The 19784-nt window shown below is 36.9% G+C and overlaps 2 protein-coding genes across 5 annotated transcripts in view; both read left to right on the top strand.

The window, feature by feature from the left end:
• BAZ2B (bromodomain adjacent to zinc finger domain 2B) overlaps positions 1-19784 on the top strand; it is a 468630-nt gene that overhangs the window by 191767 nt on the left and 257079 nt on the right. For all 4 annotated transcript variants that reach the window (XM_049888762.1, XM_049888761.1, XM_049888760.1 and 1 more), the window contains one exon: positions 11186-11228. The gene's annotated coding sequence lies outside the window, so the exon portion shown is untranslated. The remainder of the gene's footprint in view (positions 1-11185; positions 11229-19784) is intronic.
• Positions 18208-19560, top strand: LOC126078318 (suppressor of SWI4 1 homolog). The gene has a single exon (XM_049888823.1). The coding sequence runs from the start codon at positions 18808-18810 to the stop codon at positions 19189-19191; it is 384 nt and encodes a 127-aa protein (XP_049744780.1). The 5' UTR covers positions 18208-18807; the 3' UTR covers positions 19192-19560.

Raw genomic sequence — 19784 nt, 5'->3', positions numbered from 1 at the left:
TGCTTCCTCTAAGAAACTATTTTCATATTATGAATACTGTGAATAGCATAGACTAACAAAAGACGCATATGGTAGTTATTTCTTCTTTGCATTGGTTACCAGGAAACACAAAACCATATATTTGGTCTGGAAACAAAGGGTACAGTGCCTTATGTTATGTATTTTTTATACCAGCTTTATTCTTGGCCTCATCTTAATTTTTCTCTCTCTTAATATGTTTAGTTCTTATTTTTTATACTATGTATTTTAGTATATTACCTCATATCATGTTTTTAGAACAAGGTAGAAGGATCTTACAGGAAAAATAAATTTATAATTAGAGAAAAAAACTTTACAATGCAAATAAATGTGTGTTTGAGTAACTTACCTAAATTGATTTACACTAATATGTAAATTAAACAATAGTCTACATAACTATCACATTTTTAACTTTTTTAAAGAGGCAAGAGAACCTGGTGGGAAGTAGTTAATAATAAACATCCTAAAGAGAACTCTGGGAATAATGAAGACTTGTGTAAATTGTGATATTGAATTGTTTCCCGTTTTGGGTAGGGTGATGAGTTACAGAATAGTGGGATGCTGGACAACCGAAAGTCAAAATGGGTCCGTACAGAGGAGGAAAGAAGAAAGTACAGTGGCAATGTTTTTTAAAGTTGCTGGCTCTACTTTTTGTCTAATGTTGATCCTATTTAAATCCCACCGTGCATAATCATATGAACCTGTTCATGGCATTGTTTTTATACTGTGCAGCTGCATCTGTATTGCTTAGAAGGACATTGCTGTCATATCGTGAGATATGTTAACATTGCTTTGCATAATATTTTTAACATGGCAGTCTTTATTATAAAATAATATTCTTTCTAAAGAATTTTTAATTGAATTATCTATATGTGGTATTCCCCTCCATGACTTTAATATCGTTTCCATATACTTCTTAAATTAGTCACCATGTCTTATATTTATTTGCATTTTCAGTAGAATGGGCAGTTTTACACATTTGTTAGATGCCTAGTAATCATGATTTTGCTCCTGTAATTTTCTCCATCATTTTTTTCCTTCTCTACATCATCTCATCATCATATAAACATGCTGTACTGTTTCCTATTTTAATACAAAGAAAGCATTCAAGACTCCACATCCCCCCAGCTACAGTACCAATTCTCTACAACCCTTCGTAGCAAAACTCCTTCAAAGGGTTGTCCATACCCTCATCTTACTTTCTCCACTTTACCCACCCCATACTTTTGTCTTCACCACTCCACTGACAACATTCTTGTCAAGAACACCGGTGAAATTTATCTTGATAAATCCATTGGTCACTTCTCCGCCCTCATTCATGTTAAGTGTTTTCCCTGCAGCATTTGTCACAGTTGATCATGTCATCCTTCCTGAAGTTCTTCACTTGGCTCCTTAACATGTCCAAAATCGAAGTCTTGATTTCTGAATACTCTCACCACTGGTCCCTACCAAATCTATCCCTCCCCCTAGTGTTCTCCATCTTAATGATTGGCAACATTTTTCACCTGGTTGCCCTAACCAAAACCATGGAGTCATTTTTGACCATGCTTCTTTTTTTCTTATTGAGTCCATCAGCAACCAAATATCCTACCACTTCTCAACACCAATGTGATTACTATGACAGTCATCTCATCACCTGATTTAGTCTCTAACTGGTCTCTGTATTTTGATTCTTTCCTTCTAGCTTTCAACACACCTGGAATAACATCCAAACTAATTACTGTTAACTTCTAGGCCCTACATGATTCCTGCCTAGCTCTCCTACCACTCTTTTCTAATTTATTGCACACTAACCCCACTTGTTCTTGTCATTCTTTGAAAACATCAAACTTTCCCACCTCAGGGCCTTGGCACTTGCTATTCTCTCTGTTTGGAGTGTTCTTCTTTCTTACTTCATTCTGGCCTCAGAGTAATTATCTTCTCAGAGAAGACTTCCTTGCCATCACTTTCCATCCCCTTACTTTTCAAAAGGATGTAATTTTTTCTTTCTTTTTTAGTTGTTTGTAAGCCTCTGTATGAATGTAAGTTTCAGGAAGACAGAAACTTTGTTCGCTGTTATATTCCCAGGCCTAACACAGTACCTGTCACATACAAAGCAGTCAATAAATATTTACTGAATGAATGAACAAATGAATTATTGATTTGATGTTTATCAAATCATTAGTGAATAAGAAAAATTTTAGTTTGTGATTTATATTCTGATTCCCACACTTGATAAATGTTTTTAACTAGCTTTTTTCATCAAGTATATAGCAATTATGTATGTATTCCTTATACTTCTTTCATCTGTGTACCTCAAAAAATTTGATAAGCATAATTAGCTAAACTTCACAACATCCCTATGAAGTAGATAATTATGGTGTGGCCACCCGAAGCACCAAGAGATTGCCTAAGATACATAATGAGTGTGTGCCAAAATCCTGAATATGGGCCAGGGTTAGGTAGTCTCTTGATGAGAGCATTAAACCACATTTCTTGTTTATGATAAAATCAATCTAAGAGTTTTTAGGAAAAAAAATAGTACTCATTAGTTAATACCCCTAAAAATTCATAGCAAGGTATTTTTGATACAAATAGTAAAATATAAATTATCTGAAACCTATTATTTGTTATTACTGATAGTATTAGTTACTGGAATTAAGCAAGTATTTCTTGTACCTGTGTTTTGTTAGATTGCTTAATTTCCTCACCAGTCTTCACAACGATAGTCTGAATTGGATCTTTCAAGGTTTGATTTAGGTTTAAAGTTTAAACATTTGGAATAGCATCATTTCAGTCTTTTAGCTGTGATACATGAAAACTTTATAAAGCTATGAGCTTATGTTTGCCTTAGTTGCTGGCTTCTTCAATGAGGTTTTTTTAAAGGCTACCTTAATATAAATGACAAATTATCTGTCAATTTGGCATTTGTTGGTAGGACTAGATGGATTCTAATTTTGATATTAAAAGCTAAAATTTTTCAAAACTACATTCAGTAAATGCTTTAACTTAGTTTCTAGTAATTCCTAAAATCCTGTGTGTTGCTATAATTTGAAATAAATTCCCTACAGAACTTGTAGATCCTTAGAGAAGTAAAAATACAGCTAAAACAGCATATGATTTTTTTCTCAAATGAAACTATCTGTTGTATTATTTCCCACAAGTGATTGGCTCATATTTGGATGTTGTGTATATATTAACCTCAGGAATGTTTCAACACCAATTGGCTGTTCTACCCTCTCCTTCCTCTACCGAATGCCCATTTATGGCTCTAAAAAGGAAACATATGAACAAGTGAGTAAAGATTTTGAGAAGTGCTAATTAGTGTTGAAAGAACAGAGTGGTAAAATTTATGAAAACAGGCAGCTTGTATATCTTAATTTTTAAAAATAATTTACCAAGTATACTAGCCAGTTGCACTTTGTTTGCAAGGTTTTTCTTTTCAGCAAAACACTTAAGTTGTCATCTGAGCTCCAGCTAAATTTGATGTAATAAGACTTTTGTTCACTGTCTAAAACTTTTGTGAGCCAACCATTGGGAATTATATCTTTTCTAGAAAAATTTCAATTGAACAGAATAGTAACGACAAGTGTTACAAATGAAGATTATTATCCATTTTGAGTTGAATGACAATTTTTTTGAGTAAAGATAGTGAAATTATTAATTGATAAATTTTTGTAATTTATGGGAATGTAAAATCATTATGAACATAAGAAGTACCTGTGTTAACATCTGTTTATATTTGTTTTTTTCCTGAAGAGTGGTGGCTTGGGAGGGTGACAAAAAGTTGGACTCCTTTTTAAAGTGTTAAAGTGATTGGACTTTAAAATTTTTTTTTTTATTCAGGTTTATTTTTTCATAATTTTAAAATTCTAGTGTTGTCTTTTTAAAAATTTATGTTGTGTGTTAGGTGAAAGTTTACAAAGCAAATTAATTTCCTGTCGGACAATATGAACGTAAAGTGTTTCATAACATTGGTTTCATTCCCCTCAATGAGTCAACACTCTCCATTTCCATCCTGATTTTCTGTATTTTCCTGCCTTCTCATCTTTGCTTTTGGACAAATGTCACCCTTTTGATCTCATAACATTGATTGTTTCAAGGAGCACGTTCCTTTCAGGTGTTATTTTTTATTTTATGGGCCTGTCTATCGTTTAGCTGAAAGGTGGTCTCTCGGAATGGCTTCAGTTCCGGCTCAGAAGGGAGTCTTAAGGCCATAACCTTGGGGATTCCTCTAGTCTTTGTCAGACCAGCCAGTCTGGTCTTTCTTGTGAATTTGATTTTTTGTTCTATAATTTCTCTCCTCTGTCCAGGACCTTCTGTTGTGATCCCAGTAAGAGCGGTCAGTAATGGTAGTTGGGCACCATCTTATGGCCTCAGGGTGGTGTAGGCTGTGGTACATGTGGCCCATTAGTCCTTTGGCTAATTGCTCCCTTGAATCTTTGGTTTTCTTCACTCTCCTTTGCTGCAGACTGGGAAAGACCAATAGATGTATCTTAGATGGCCACTCGCAACCTTTTAAGACCCCAAATGCTACTTATCCAAGTAGGATGCAGAACTTTATAACTCTCTTGTGCCAGTTGACGTAGATGACCCCCAAGCCTATGGCCCTTCATCTTTGGGCCTAGAAACTTCATCCTGCAAGGTGTTTGGTTATATGTAAGAAGTTTCCCTGACTATGGCTCTATTGTCTATATTGATATATAAGCAGCACCTATAGTTACGTATGTAGAAATATCTACCACCAAACCTATATCTGCAGGTAGGTATGTTCCTGTACACCCTCCCACAACTCTTGGTGTACCTCTGCCTTGTATCCATTCATAAATTAGTGTTTGTTAATACTATCATTTCAGGATTATCTATGCTGTAGTAATCACCATTATTGCCCTTTGTTCTTGCATTCCTCTCAGGGTCCCGCCATGCTGTAGTCCTGTTTTACTGACTTCTATATAGTGTTTTTTTTTTTTTTTTATAGTGTATTCCTTTTCCCTTTACCAGTGTTAACATGTGTCCAATTTTCTCTCCTTCCCTTGTCCATCCCTGGTAACCATCAAAGATATTTTTTTCCCCTGTGTGTAAACCTTTTTTTGTTTCTTTATAACAGTGGTCTCACACAATATTTGTCCTTTTGCGATTGACTTAGTTCACTCAGCATAATGTCTTCCAAATTCATCCATATTTGAGATGTTTTGCGGATTCATCATTATTCTTTATCAATGCATGGTATTCCATTGTGTGTGTGTACCACAGTTTGTTGATCTCTTCATCTGTTGATGGGTTCTTAGGTTCTTCCCATCTTTCTGCTATTGTGAATAATGCTGCAGTGAACACGGGTGTGCATATGTGTTATTTGTGTTGCAGCTCTTATTTCTTTAGGGCATATACCTAGGAGTGGGATTGGCTTTGGGTTTTGTTTAGTACTTAAAGCAGCTCTGTCCCATGGGGTTACTATGACTCGGAATCAACTTGACGGCAACGGGTTTGGTTTTTGGTTTTGTTTTTAGACTGAGGGAAGAGAATCCTTCCGTATGTGCCATATTAAGTGCTTAGTCCAAACTCTGTCTTGCTGTTAAAGCTTTGCTCATCTTTGTTCCTGAAGACCTAATAAAAAAAGGAAAATAATTGACAGCAAAAGACATTACCAGGAATCAGAATGATTAAGATTTCATTTTGTTTTTCTAAATTCTGTTGAGATTTTGGTCATAGTAGCACATGAGTGAATGAAGTAAAGCACGTCTACCCAGATGAACAAAGTAAAGCAAATTGAAACTTTTAAATACCAGGCAATAGTGATGTAACCTGAAGAAGTTTTAAACTCAGTTCTTCAAAACCCAAGACTATTTCCCGTTACAAGTACTATGGTACATTAAGGATTCTATGGTAAAATAAACATGTTTTTTTCAAACACAAACTTGAAAGTTATTTGAAGATGAAAGAATTTCCCTTCTCCAAACTTGAAGCAGTTTTACTGAAGTGAACATATATTCTACCAAACATAGTTGGATAGTTTTTATTTTATAAAAAATAGGGAAAAAAAATTCAAATATTTATAAGAACAATTTTACAGTTTGGTCTCGCATGGTTTCAGAAATGCATCATTGCACCATCCAAAACGGTAACTCCTAGTACATTTAGCTATTTAAATTTAAGTTAAAAATAATTTAAAATAAATAAGATATGAAAGTTCCTTAGTCATGCTAGCCATATTACCAGTGCACATTAGGCACACTTGCCTATGGACCGCACAGATACTGAACATTTCTATCATTTCAGAAAGTTCTATTGCATGTACTGTTTAGAGTATTCCATTAGTTGAAGATCATATGGTCATCAGTTTCCCCAGTATATAATTTTTATTATTTACAAGTACTCGCCACCCTCCAACAGATGAGTAGATAAAATGTGCTACATACATGCAGTGGAATATTATTCAGTCATAGAAAGGAAGGATGTTCTGATATATGTTATAACATGGATGAACCTTGAAAACATTACACTAAGTGAAATAAACCAGACACAAAAGGACAAATATTTTATGACTCCACTTCCATGAAATATGTAGAACAGGCAAATTCATAGATACAGAAAGATTATAGATTGCCAGGGGTTGGGGGAGGGGTAAATTGGTAATGATTGTTCATTGGGTACATAGTTTTTGTTTGGGGTAATGTAAAGCTTTTGGAAGTTGATAGTGGTGATTGTTGCACAACAATGTGAATGTAACTAATATCACTGAATTATACACTTTAAAAAATGCTTAAAATGGCAAATTTTATGTTATATATAGTTTATCACAATAAAATTTTGAAAAACCATATTATTATACACCTATCAGAATGGCTAAAAACGAAATAATAACAAAAGAGAGATAATGATAGAGATGGTCCTTAACATTTCCAAGCCCATAATCCAAGACTGACACACTGCAAATAATTGTGATTCATGAAATTTGATTTCATATGTAAATTTTGGAAATAAATGTTTTTTACACTAAGCACACCTCGAAAAGAGCACCAACCCCCCCCCCCAAAAAAAGCAGGGGAAAACATAAAGCTGATATATAAATAAATTATTAAATATTTTAGTGACTACTATTTTAAAGGAATTTTAGGGTTAATCAGCACATATTTCCATGTTTAGGATGAGTGAGATGAGAAAAAGCAAATAGTAGGCATCCTGTGGAACCCTGGTGGCATAGTGGTTAAGAGCTCGGCTGCTAAACCAAAAGGCTGGCAGTTCGAATCCACTAGCTGATCCTTGGAAACCCTATGGGGCAGTTCTACTCTGTTCTATACAGTCAGTATGGATCGGAATTGACTCGACGCCAGTGGGTTAGGTTTAGGCATTCCATTCATTTGTTTCAGTGAAATAGGTGGCAATAAATGTCCTTACTTTGTAGGATAAATATCCTACTTCTGTAAAGCTGTCAAATGAAGGTTAAGATTTGGGTATGGTAAGGGAAGACCTTCTCTGTTTTGTGGCAGAGAAAGAGGGGAAAAAAAAGATACCATGTGCTAATTGCTGGAAAAATAGTCCTAGAATTATATGTCATGACTTAAGATTCTTTTTCCACAGTTTAACATTGGTAGGTGTTTTCTGAGGGTAAATTATAGTCGAGGTTTTCTCTGTGCATATTTACTAAAATGATGTCTTATAGAGAAATGGCACATAACTGATATATTTAGTTGAATTATATTTTTATAAAATATAGCAATACTTTTTATATGTGTGATTTGAATACATTTCCTAGTTTTGAGATGATTTTGGAGAATTACCTTTTGCTTGTAAAATCCACTTAAGATTTTTATAAGAAGGTTTAAGATTTGTCAGATTTCAACCTCTAATGTCATTTTAATTTCATGTATTTTTTTTTTCCTCATGCAATTTCAAGTACCCAGTAAGTCATGTGTAAAAATTGCTACCATAAAGAAGGAATGTCATCACTGGTTTTTTACTCTGTAAGTTGTAAGGCTTTAAGTATGCATTTTTTAACCATAGATTCTTAATTTTTTTTGGTATTTTTTTCTAAATATCTAAAATAAAATGGAACACTTACTGTAATCTTTTTATTCAGTTACGAATATTGTTTGTGTCTACAGATTTTTGAATTACAGATTTTTTATAGAAAGTGCAGTTGCCTTCTTCACGAGACTTTTTGTATTGACACTTTTACTGTCACGAGACTGTTTTTCATATTGACTAAAGTTGAGAGCAATATAGTAGGCATAATATAGTTTTTTGGATATAGAAAGTTCATCTGTGCAGCCTTCCTTTGCTCTGATTTGATACGGTGGGTTGGAGAGGGATTGTTTAGACAGATGATGTTTCCAGTCTTAATTGTCTTTGACCTCCTATGCATAACATAAAGCTGCTCAACACTTTTTCCTCCCTGAAATCTCTCCTCTTTTGCCTTCGGTCTCCCATTTCTCTACGTTTTAAACTTAAAAAAAATAAAACAAAACTACAATGCCAATTCTCTTGCTTCCCAAGAGTCTTATTTGTAGATATTTTGCCACTTTATATGACTGATTTTGAAGTCAATCAATGAATCTCAATCCCTCTCTTATTAATTACAATTTCTAGATGCGATTGGGAGCATCTCCATTTGAATGCCTCATGGTAACACTGGGCTTAATTTTTGTTCAAAACAAAAGTCAATGCACCCATCCCTGCAAGGTTCTGTGGGTGCATCCCTGGTGAGTTAGAACCAATGAGATAATCTGTCATTCTTTGCTATCCTTGTTCGTGATACTTAATTTGAAACAAAGTCCTCTTTTTTCTCCATTTAGAATGTGCCTTGGGTTTTCCATTTCCTGTGCATTTCCTCACCATCGCTATCCCAGACTGGCATTATCTCATGCCTGTGACTTGCCACTTCCCATGTCCCCACCACCACTTCCTGCTTTACCTCTCTTTTGTTTGTTTTTGTTTTAAGCTTCCCAGACTCTTCCTGCAGTGGCTTGTTGTTGTTGTTGCTGTTAATAATGTATACCAAGTTGTTATGGTATATTTTTCTTAAATAGATAGTAATTATTGTAAGAATAAGGGCTGTATTTTATACTTTCTCTTTGGATCCTCTGAAGTTCTGGGCATAGTGCTAGATGCAGTAGGAACTCGATAATTGTTCATTCATTTACCAAATATTTTTACTGAGCAGTTACTATCATTTAGTATTATACTGGAGCCCTGGTGGCACAGTGGTTAAGAAAGTGGCTGCTAACGCAAAAGGTTTTTTTTTTTTTTTAGAACTACAGTAGTGCTCGGGTGATCAAGATAGTTTCTTCCTTTGTGGAGCTTACAGCTAAACAACAGTCTCCCATGGTAGCAGGAGGCCTCTCTGAAGAGGTAGCATTTGTTATGAGACCTGAATGAATTGAGAGAGCCAGTCCTTAAAGATGAGCAATTATTGCCCCACATAGAGGAAACAGTAATTTTAAAGCCCTGAAGTAGGACAAGTTTGGTATTTTTGTGAAATGAAAAAAAACAAAAAAAACCATTGTGACTGGAACGTAGTAGAGAGAGAGAGAGCATCAAGAGATGAAGTCAGGGGACTAGGTGATGGAAGGCCTTATTGGTCATGGTTAGTATTGTGGATTTTATTCTAAACTATAGGAAAGTCACTGGAGAGTTTTGAGAAAGGTAGTAATGGGATCTGATTTATTTGCCACTGAGTTAAGAATAGAAGTAGGGAGATGATAATAATACAAGAGAGAAATATCTTCAACTAGAAAGAAGTCCCTCGGTGGCAAACAGTTAAGCATTCATCTGCTACCTGAAAGGTTGACAGTTAGAACCCACCCAGGGCACCTCAGAACACTAGCCTGGCAATCTGCTTCTGAAAGTTTATAGCCTTGAAAACCTATGAAACAGTTCTACTCTGCACACATGGTGTTGCCATGAGTTGAAATTGACTCAATAGCAACTAACAACAGCAACAGCAGTATTAAGAAGTGTTTGAATTGAGGAAAATATCAGGAAGTATAGTTGGCAGTATAGATTGGATGGAAGGAAGGTGTGAGGTAAAAGAAGAACCAAGGAAACAGCCCGCTGTGCTTGGATAATTCATGCAACCTCTCTAAATTCTATTTTTTCCTGAGTGTATGTATGAAATGCCTGTTTCTTGTTTCTTGAAGGAATTTTTCTAAGGATCTGAAGAAATAACACATTAAAGTCCATTGTGAACCTTAAAACATCTTAACATAAACATGTAAGAAGCTCATCTTAAATTAGGACTTTTTAATGAAAAAATTTTAAAAGCTTAGGTTTTATAGGGATAAGAATTCAAAGCAATATATAATTTAGGAAAGAGTTTATAGCTTCCTTTGGGTTTATAGTTTAGACTAGATCCCTCCCAGTGATATTTTCAGCATTTAATAGTTCTGTCATTATTCATAAGGATTAAGCAAGAGGCAATTTCTTCTATATTAAGTAGCTTACATACTTTCTCACACTTTGGCTCTAAGCGGAGCTGTTATCCCTAGAGAGAAAGGTATCTATAAACAGTACCTGTTTCTTGTTTGTAAAGTGTTTTATACACTGTGTTTCTCTTAGTGCATATTTGAAAACAAAACTTCCAGCCGAAGTTAATATTAACCTTAGGGTGTTGCTGATTATAAACAAAAACATAACTTGCCATACTGTAATGAATGTTGTTGTTGTTAGGGGCTGTTGAGTCAGTTCCAACTCCTAGTGACCCTATGTACAACAGAACAAAACACTGCCCAGTCCTGTGCCATCCTCATGTGTTTGAGCCCACTGTGCCAATACATCTTATTTGAGGGTCTTCATCTTTTCCATTGATCCTTTACTTTACCAAGTATGATGTCTTTCTCCAGGGACTGGCCTCTCCTGATAATATGTCCAAAGTACGTGAGACTTAGTCTCGCCATCCTTGCTTCTAAAGAGGAGCATATGGCTGTATGTCTTCCAAGACAGATTTCTTCATTCTTTTGGCAGTTCATGGTATGTTCAATATTATTCACCAGCACCATAATTCAAATTCATCAATACATAATGGTTTGTAGGTAAACTCCAGGTATTTTATGCTTACTTATATTTCCTGACAACTTTAAATACTGCATTATGGCATCAAGGAAGACACAAATTCTAAACAAACTTTTTAGTCTCTGAAATAACTTACTCAAGTATGATTCAGCTGATTGCTATTTCTGTTTTCCTATTGCAGATTTCTCAACAGAGATGTCACAAGATTGACCACATTGATTACAGTAAGATCAAAATTATAATTAAGCTCTTAAAGATGCTACATTTTCTCTGAGGATGTTAGAAAATATTTATAACCAATAGAGTTAGAAAATATTTATAATTTTAAATTGTTATTCTTCCAGCAACCAGATGGATATTTACATTTTCAGTGGCACAGATCTCAAACTTCTAGTTAGTGATTTAAATACTTTAAAAACACTGCTTTAAAGAATTTTTTAAAAATTTAAATGAAAATTACTTTTTATTTATAACTGAAATTACATGCCTAATTTTATTAACATACTTCAATGTGAATCATACTCTGAACATCATTCTTTTTGTTTGTTTTTGTGTTTACTGAAAATTAGCATGAAGTTCACAGTGAACCCCGCATTAGGAAAAACTTACATAAATAAAATCAGTTGAGGCTGTAGTGAGTTATTAAAAAAGACTATGAAAATATAGACTATGATATTTAAATGATTTTATTATAAAGAGTCTTTGAAATATGGAGAGTTGTTTGAAAAAGGATAGTTCTGTTAAGTGACTGATACTTTTCATTTTTAATTTATTAAAGTGTTAATTTCTACTGTGTGCAAGCAAAACTTTATCCAAGGCTTTAATCCACATTATTGTAAAATTCTAACTTGTAAAATCCAAATTGTAGTAATGAGATTTTATATTGTTTTTGAAAAATACTTTTAAATAGCAGAGAAATAAATTTAAAGCATTACTCAGTGAATCTGCTTACTCTGTGAACTCGCTTTATTAATTCTGTTTTAAATGTTGAGTAAATAATAGAAGCAATAATTGTTAGAAATGTAAACCAATTAATAGGTAATCGTTGTATTATGTTCTAATATTTTATTTCAAAACTAGGTCATTTTGTTAAGTTAAATATTTTTTTCAGAGGCTAGAGAGAACTTTGGTTGTATTTTTGAAGACTTTATGCCATCATTCAGTCCACTGATGTTTATGGCCTGTTTATTTGTTTTCCTAAGGAAACATTTTAGCTCTCTGATTTGTAGCTCTTTGCTTATTTATTTTTTCTTCATCAGAACTGTGTTATCCTAACGGGATATCTTACATCAAAATATGGACATATTTCTGTAGCAACCTTCTGTTTAGCATCCAGTGCTTTACAGTGAAAGAGGTTAAAATTAGCTTGGATGAAAGTTTTTTTTTTTTTTTCCTTGCTTTTAAGAATTAAAAAATGCTTACTATCACAGTGCATTTTTAGGGTAAGATTAAGAGAGTTTTTATCCACAAGTCATGTGTAATTTTCTTTAGTTGCTGTTGAATTGATTCTGACTCATGACAGCCCCATGTGTATGGAATAGAACTGCTCCATAGGGCTTTCAAGGCAGGCTTTTTTGAAGAAGGTTGCTAGGTCTGTCTTCCAAGGCACCTCTGGATGGGTTTGAACCACCAAGCTTTTGGCTAGTAGTCAAATGCTTAACTATTTATACTATCCAGGGACTCCTGCAACGGTTCTAAATTCAAGAATTTCAGTAAGAGAGATGATTTTCAATATTATCATATGTTAAATTAGTTAAAGAAGTGTTCATTACTTTTGAGAAGTTCATAAGTGACTGAGATTAGAAGCCATTATTTTATAATAATGTCAGAGCTGTGAGGTTTTCTCCAGCATCTTGAGTCAAGGAGAAGAGAAGGTAGGTTTCAGCACTGATTCATGTTGAGGGTGCTAGTGAAAGAGTAATTCTAGTTATTGCCCTTGAGGCTAGAAAGAAGTGAGGCCTTAAAAGGTGGAGTGATGAGATGATAAAGTAAGTTCTAAAAGAGTAGAATCTTGTGATTGTTGTTGTTGTTAGGTGCCATCGAGTCAGTTCCAACTCAGCGACCTTATGCACAACAGAACGAAACACTGCCCGGTCCTGCACCACCCTTACAATCGTTGTTATGCTTGAGCTCATTGTTGCAGCCACTGTGTCAGTCCACCTCGTTGAGGGTCTTCCTCTTCTCCGCTGACCCTGTACTCTGCCAAGCATGATGTCCTTCTCCAGGGACTGATCCCTCCTGACAACATGTCCAAAGTATGTAAGACGCAGTCTCGCCATCCTTGCCTCTCAGGAGCATTCTGGCCTCACTTCCTCTAAGACAGATTTGTTCATTCTTTTGGCAGTCCCTGGTATATTCAATATTCTTCACCAACACCACAATTCAAAGATTAGAGAGGGGGATATTATAGATTGTTTCAGAGCTGAAGCTGTTGAGAATATATATATGTATGGTAATATGATATACACTTTATATTGATTTTTCCTCAAAAATTTTCAGTAGTCAGGAGAATTTCAGTTTTTCTTTATGTTACAATGCACAGAAATGCCAAAACATTCTGATTTCTTTTCTTCCTGTCATCAATTCCATTGTAGCCTTTACATAATCCTCAATTTAATATTATTGAAGCATTGCTCTGATTTTTTTCCTTCTCTATTTGGAGATGTTTAGTGACTTCCAGTTGTCTACTGGATCAAATCCAGACTTTCTAACTTGATATTCAAGATCTCTGCTTAGTTCAGCACCAGCATATTTCCCAGCCATATGTAGTGATATTTAAGAACAAGAACCCTACACTACCCAGTGTGGACTATTTATTCTACCTTGAATACTTAATTAATTAATTAGTACTTAGTGGGTCCATACTTAATTCCTGCCATTTCCTTTACTTGGAATATTATCCTTCTTTTCAGACTTCTCCTTTATTTCATCTTTTGAAATCAAACCTGCCCTTAAATGCCCTGTCTACATATAATCATCTCTCTGAAGCATTTCGTAATCATCCTAATTGAAAGTTACTGTCTCTCCCTGGCAGTTTGGTAATGCTTAATCCCTTGTATTTCGTCTATTTTAATAGATATCTTTCTGTTGTTCTCAACAAATGAGCATTCAACAAATGTTTGCTGGTAATCATAAATACCCCAGAAAGTGCTAAATCAGTTAGTATCTATCTTGGTCATCTAGTGCTGCTATAACAGAAATACCACAAGTGGCTGGCTTTAACAGAGAGAAGTTTATTCTCTCACAGCCCAGTAGGCTAGAAGTCTGAATTCAGGGCACTGGCTTCCGGGGAAGGCTTTCTTTCTCTTTAGGCTCTGGAGGAAGGTCCTTGTCATCAGTCTTCCCTTGGTCTGGGAGCATCTCAGCTTAGGAACCTCAGTTCCAAAGGACTTGCTCTACTCCCGGCGCTACCCTCTTGGTAGTATGAGGTCCCCACGTCTCTCAGCTCACTTCTCTCTCCTTTATCTCAAAAGAGATTGGCTTAAGACACTACCTAATCTTGTAAATCTCATCAATATAACTGCCACTAATCCATCTCATTACATCGTAGTGATAGGGTTTACAACACATAGAGAAATCACATCAGATGACAAAATGGTAGACAATCATACAGTACTGGGTATCGTGACCTAGCTAAGTTGACAGATATTTGGGGGGGGGGCATAATTCAGTCCATGACAGTATCTTTAGATTTTTTTGTTAAAACTGAAATAACAATATTAATACATGGATATCCATAATTGAACTGTAGGAAACATGGAGGATAAGGAAGAGCATGGATTTAGAACCAGGTAGTGCTGATGTTACTACATACTAGTTGTGTGACTTTCAGCAAGTCAGCCTCTTTGAGGCAGTGTCTTCACTTACAAAATGATGTCTTACATATATTTCACCGAATTATTGTATGAGATTGAGTTAATTACCTTTCTTCCCTCTTACTCATATAACTTTATGGTTTACTGCTTTACAGATACACCAAGGGGCATGAATCAACCCGTAAAGGTCAGGTTGTGTCCCAGACCTTCAACTTGACCTTCATCATACATTGTGGCCCTTTTATGTACAACTTTTAGTAAATGAATTTCTACTTTCTGCATTATATATATTAGTGATAACTTCATTGACTTATGTAAGTTCTAGCAAGGAAGCCAATTAAATCTATTGATACAATGTGTTTTTATTTGGGAAAAAGGGGTCAAACCTCGCTAGAATACCAACATCTTCAGGACCAGAATAAATTTTAGAATAGTTTAGATTGTAACCCTTTATATAACAAATTAGAAAACCAACATCCAGAGTGTTAAAGAGGAGGTAATATGCATAATGGTTAAGAACAGAAACTTGGGGTCAGAAAAACCTTTGTTTAAGTTTGTGCTCTGCTGTTTATATAGCTGTTGTGATCTAAAGTGCATTACTTAATGTAAGACCAGGTTTTTATTCTCTAAAATAGTGATAATATTTATATATCAAGAATGTTGTGAGTATTAAATGAAGCATTGCTTATAAAACACTTAGCACAGTAGCTGGCAGTACTAAGTTCTGTTGTCCCTTCATCCTAGGCATCATGGATGAAGTCACTTGCCCAAATCATATAGCCTGAGATCTTGGACTCAATTTACTTTTTGCTTTATTCCAACATTATAATTGTTACTCATCTGTGTTGCGATCACCTCTTAGTTGTGTAAACATTTCTAAACAGTAATTACAGGAAGTATAATTTTAAAAAATCCATAGATTTTTTTCAATTCCCCCAATTCCAAAACCTTTCTGAGAGTCTTCCTGTAATTTCATTTATATCTGACTTCATTAATGCAATAGCTACATTTTCTTTTTTTAAGTATTTTTATTAAATATTTTGATATATATTTGATACTCTTTTAAAAAAAAAAAAAAAGATCCATCGTTGTCAAGTCGATTCCAACTCACAGCAACCCTATAGGACAGAGTGGAACTGCCCCGTAGGGCTTCCAAGGAGTACCTGGTGGATTTGAACTGCCAACCTTTTGGTTAGCAGTCATAGCTCTGAACCACTATGCCACCAGGGCTTCCTGTCTTTTACAAAGCAACCTTTAAAATAACTTGAGTGGCCTGTTCTGTTTTAATTAAAATTTCCTTTTCCACTGGAGAATTTTATTATGAATATTACTTAAATTTTGTGGTGATTAAGACCTAGAGTTAGAAAACCAAAAGGAAAGAACACACTCAGCATTTCTCAAGCTGAAAGAACTGAAGAAAAAATTCAAGCCTCGAGTTGTGATAGCGAGAGATTCTACAGGCAAAATACTGAGTGACACAGGAAGCATCAAAAGAAGATGGAACGGAACACACAGAGTCACTGTTCCAAAAAGAATTGGTTGGCGTTCAGTGATTTCACAAGATAGCATATGGTTAAGAACCAATGGTACTGAAGGAAGAAGTCCAAGCTGCACTGAAGTCCCTGGTGAAAAACGAGTCTCCAGGAATTGATGGAATACCAGTTGAGATACTTCCACAAATGGATGCAACACTGGAAGAATTTGGAAGACAGCTCCTGGCCAGTCAACTGGAAGAGATTCATATTTGTTCCCATTCCAAAGAAAGGTGAGCCAACTGAATGTAGAAATTATCTAACAGTATCATTAATATCACACGCAAGTAAAAGTTTACTGAAGATAGTTCAAAAGTGGTTGCAGCAGTACATTGACAGAGAACTGCCAGAAATTCAAGCCGAATTCAGAAGAGGACATGGATCAAGGGATATCATTGCTGATGTCAGATGGATCCTGCCTGAATGCAGAGAATTCTAGAAAGATGTTTACATGTGTTTTATTGACTAAGCAGAGAAATTCAGCTGTGTGGATTACAACAAATTATGGATAACATTGCAAAGAATGGTAATTCCAGAATGCTTAATTATGCCCCTGAGGAACCTGTACATAGATCAAGAGGCAGTCGTTTGAACTGAACAAGGGGATACTGCGTGGTTTAAAGTCAGGAAAGGTGTGTGTCAGGGTTGTGTTCTTTCACCATACTTATTCAATGTCTATGCTGAACAAATAATTCCAGAAGCTGGACAATATGAAAAAGAATGGGGCATCAGGATTGGAGGAAGATTCATCCACAACCTGCGTTATACAGATGACACAACCTTGCTTGCTGAAACTGAAGAGGATTTGAAGCACTTAATGTTGAAGATCAAAGACCACAGCCTTCAGTATGGACTGCACCTCAACATAAAGAAGACAAAAATCCTCACAACTGGACCAATAAGCAACATCATGATAAATGGAAAGAAGATTGAAGTTGTCAAGGATTTCATTTTACTTGGATCCATAATCAATACCCATGGAAGCAGCAGTCAGGAAATCAAAGGACACACTGCGTTGGGCAAATCTGCTGCAAAAGACCTCTTTGGAGTATTAAAAAGCAAAGATGTCACTTTAAGGATTAGGGCTCACCTGACCTAAGCCATGGTGTTTTCAATCACCTCATGTGCATGCAAAACCTGGGCAATGAATGAGGAAGACTGAAGATGAATAGATGCCTTTGAATTATGGCATTGGCAAGGAATATCAAATGTACCACGGACTGCCAAAAGAACTAATCAATCTGTCTTGGAAGAAGTACAGCCAGAATGCTTATTAGAAATGAGGATGGTGAGACTAGGCCTCACATGTTTTGGACATGTTTAAGGAGGGATCAGTCCCTGGAGGACATCATGCTTGGTAGAGGGTCCGTGAAAAAGAGGAAGACCCTCAATGAGATGGATTGACCCAGTGGCTGCAGCAGTGCACTGAAGCATAACAGCACTCATGAGGATGTGGCAGTGTTTCATTCTGTTGTACATAGGGTTGCTATGAGTCAGAGCTGACTTGTTGGCACCTAACAAGAACAATAATCTCTACCAATAAAAATATTTCAGCTAAAAATTGAAATTTAGAAGGAGTTACTGTATAATTTTACAGTGTGCAAGCTGTCATAAATACTGGTGTTAGACAGTAATTTAGAAATGTCAGTGAGGTGCCTCGCACAGGTAAGGTATATCCAGGTATGGCTGCTAATTGTTTCTTAATATAGAATCTCCCTTTCTTCCAATTTTTTTCTCGACATATCACTAACTGGAATAAAAACATCATTTTTCCAGCCTCCCTTGCAGCTAGATGTGGTCATGCCATGTAACTAAGTTTTGACTGGAGATATATATATATATATATATATATATATATATATATATATATATGCATAACGTCTGTTCTGGCAACCTCCAACTGTGTGTAATGAGCGGTCTGGTGGGCACCCTCCAAGGGATGCTCACCCTCCCCTCCTGGTGCTCCACAGCTTAGGCCCCCATTGCGTACACATGAAGGTCATGGCCACTGTGTTCTAGAACCTCTTCCCCTCCTATCAATGTGCACAAGGTAAACCTGACCACCACCAAGTGCTGCCTCCTCATCATCTGATTCCGCCTATAGCCGTCGAATTGATTATGACTCATAGCAATCCTATAGGATGAGTAGAACTACTCTGTGGGGTTTCCAAGGAACTGCTGTTGGATTTGAACTGCCGATGTTTTGGTTAGAAGTTGTGCTCTTAATCACTACCCCACCAGGGCTCCATCTGACTTCCAGAAGCTGAATTTCTACCATTATAACATTAAAATCTTTCCTGTGGGCGCAAGCTGTGGGACAAAGAAGCTTCTCCAGGAGAACTTCCCCAACATGAGCAGGATATCAGCTGCTGGCACAGGCAGGGCTGTGAGAGAGTGAAGCTGAGCCCCATGGGGAGCACAACACTAGGAAGCTGCCCCAGGCCATCGGGCAGCACATGCAGGCCCACAGAGTGCCCTGTGGCTCACTGAGATCGGCCCTAGATGATGCTGCAGCTCATCAAGCTCTAGGAGGGTATCCACAGGGGAACGATCTGTTCCATAGTTTCGTGCACAAGATGGAGGAGGAGCTGCAGGCCATCCTGCTGGCCAAGGAGGCGAGAGGCTGCAGCTGGGCCCTGAGGCAGGACCAGCAGGCCCACATCGTGCAGTGCAAGTGGGAGCAGGGAGAGGTCCACAAGAAAAGCCTGGCGGGCATGAAGAGGGTAAGGGCAGAGACCCATGGGGACAGTGATGCCAAAGACCTGGGGGCCATGCCGAGGCCAACAGGGCCAACTGACCTGAGGAGTAAAATGCAGCTGAATATTTACTCCAGGCAGTAGGCGAGAAGCCTGACAAGAGCGTGTTCCCTGGCTGATCAAGCCCGCCAGGCCTCCATGCAAGAAGCAGCAGGTAAAGGATGGAAGGCCAGACTGAGGCAGTGACTAGAGGCCTCTAAAACCCAAAGGCAGATCCCGCGGGGCCCAGGCCAAGCTGGGGCATAGTGGGGCTGCCCAGGGCATGTGCAGGGCCAGGCAACTGCCTAAGAGAGCTGTCGGAGCCTGAGCCTAGCAAGGCTGATGGAATGCCCCAGATTCGGGCCGAAAGATGTTGCCCTTGCGCTCTGGGCTCCAAATGCAGCCTTCTGCTCCCTTTTATAAAGGAGCTGTTTCACTAACTCCACTCCACCCCCATAATAAATGATTGATGTCCCTCCCACCCCCCCGCAAAAAAAAAAAAAAAAGCTCTGCTTTCTTGGAGGGATGCCCATAGCCCAGCTCAGCAGCAGGCCTGCCCTGCAGCCTGGTTCTGTTGGGAACGGGTGCCTCTGCTGCTGGGAGGCGCTGTTCCCAGGCGCCCAAGTTGTCAGACACCTCGCCCTACTCACACCTGTTTGCTTAAACAGTTCCCTTGTGCCAAGACCGGTGCCTGGAGT

The sequence above is a fragment of the Elephas maximus genome, chromosome 6, assembly GCF_024166365.1.
Source record: "Elephas maximus indicus isolate mEleMax1 chromosome 6, mEleMax1 primary haplotype, whole genome shotgun sequence".
Taxonomy (NCBI): Eukaryota; Metazoa; Chordata; class Mammalia; order Proboscidea; family Elephantidae; genus Elephas; species Elephas maximus.
Note: the sequence above shows the minus strand (reverse complement) of the source record. Positions and strands in the feature narration are given on the sequence as shown.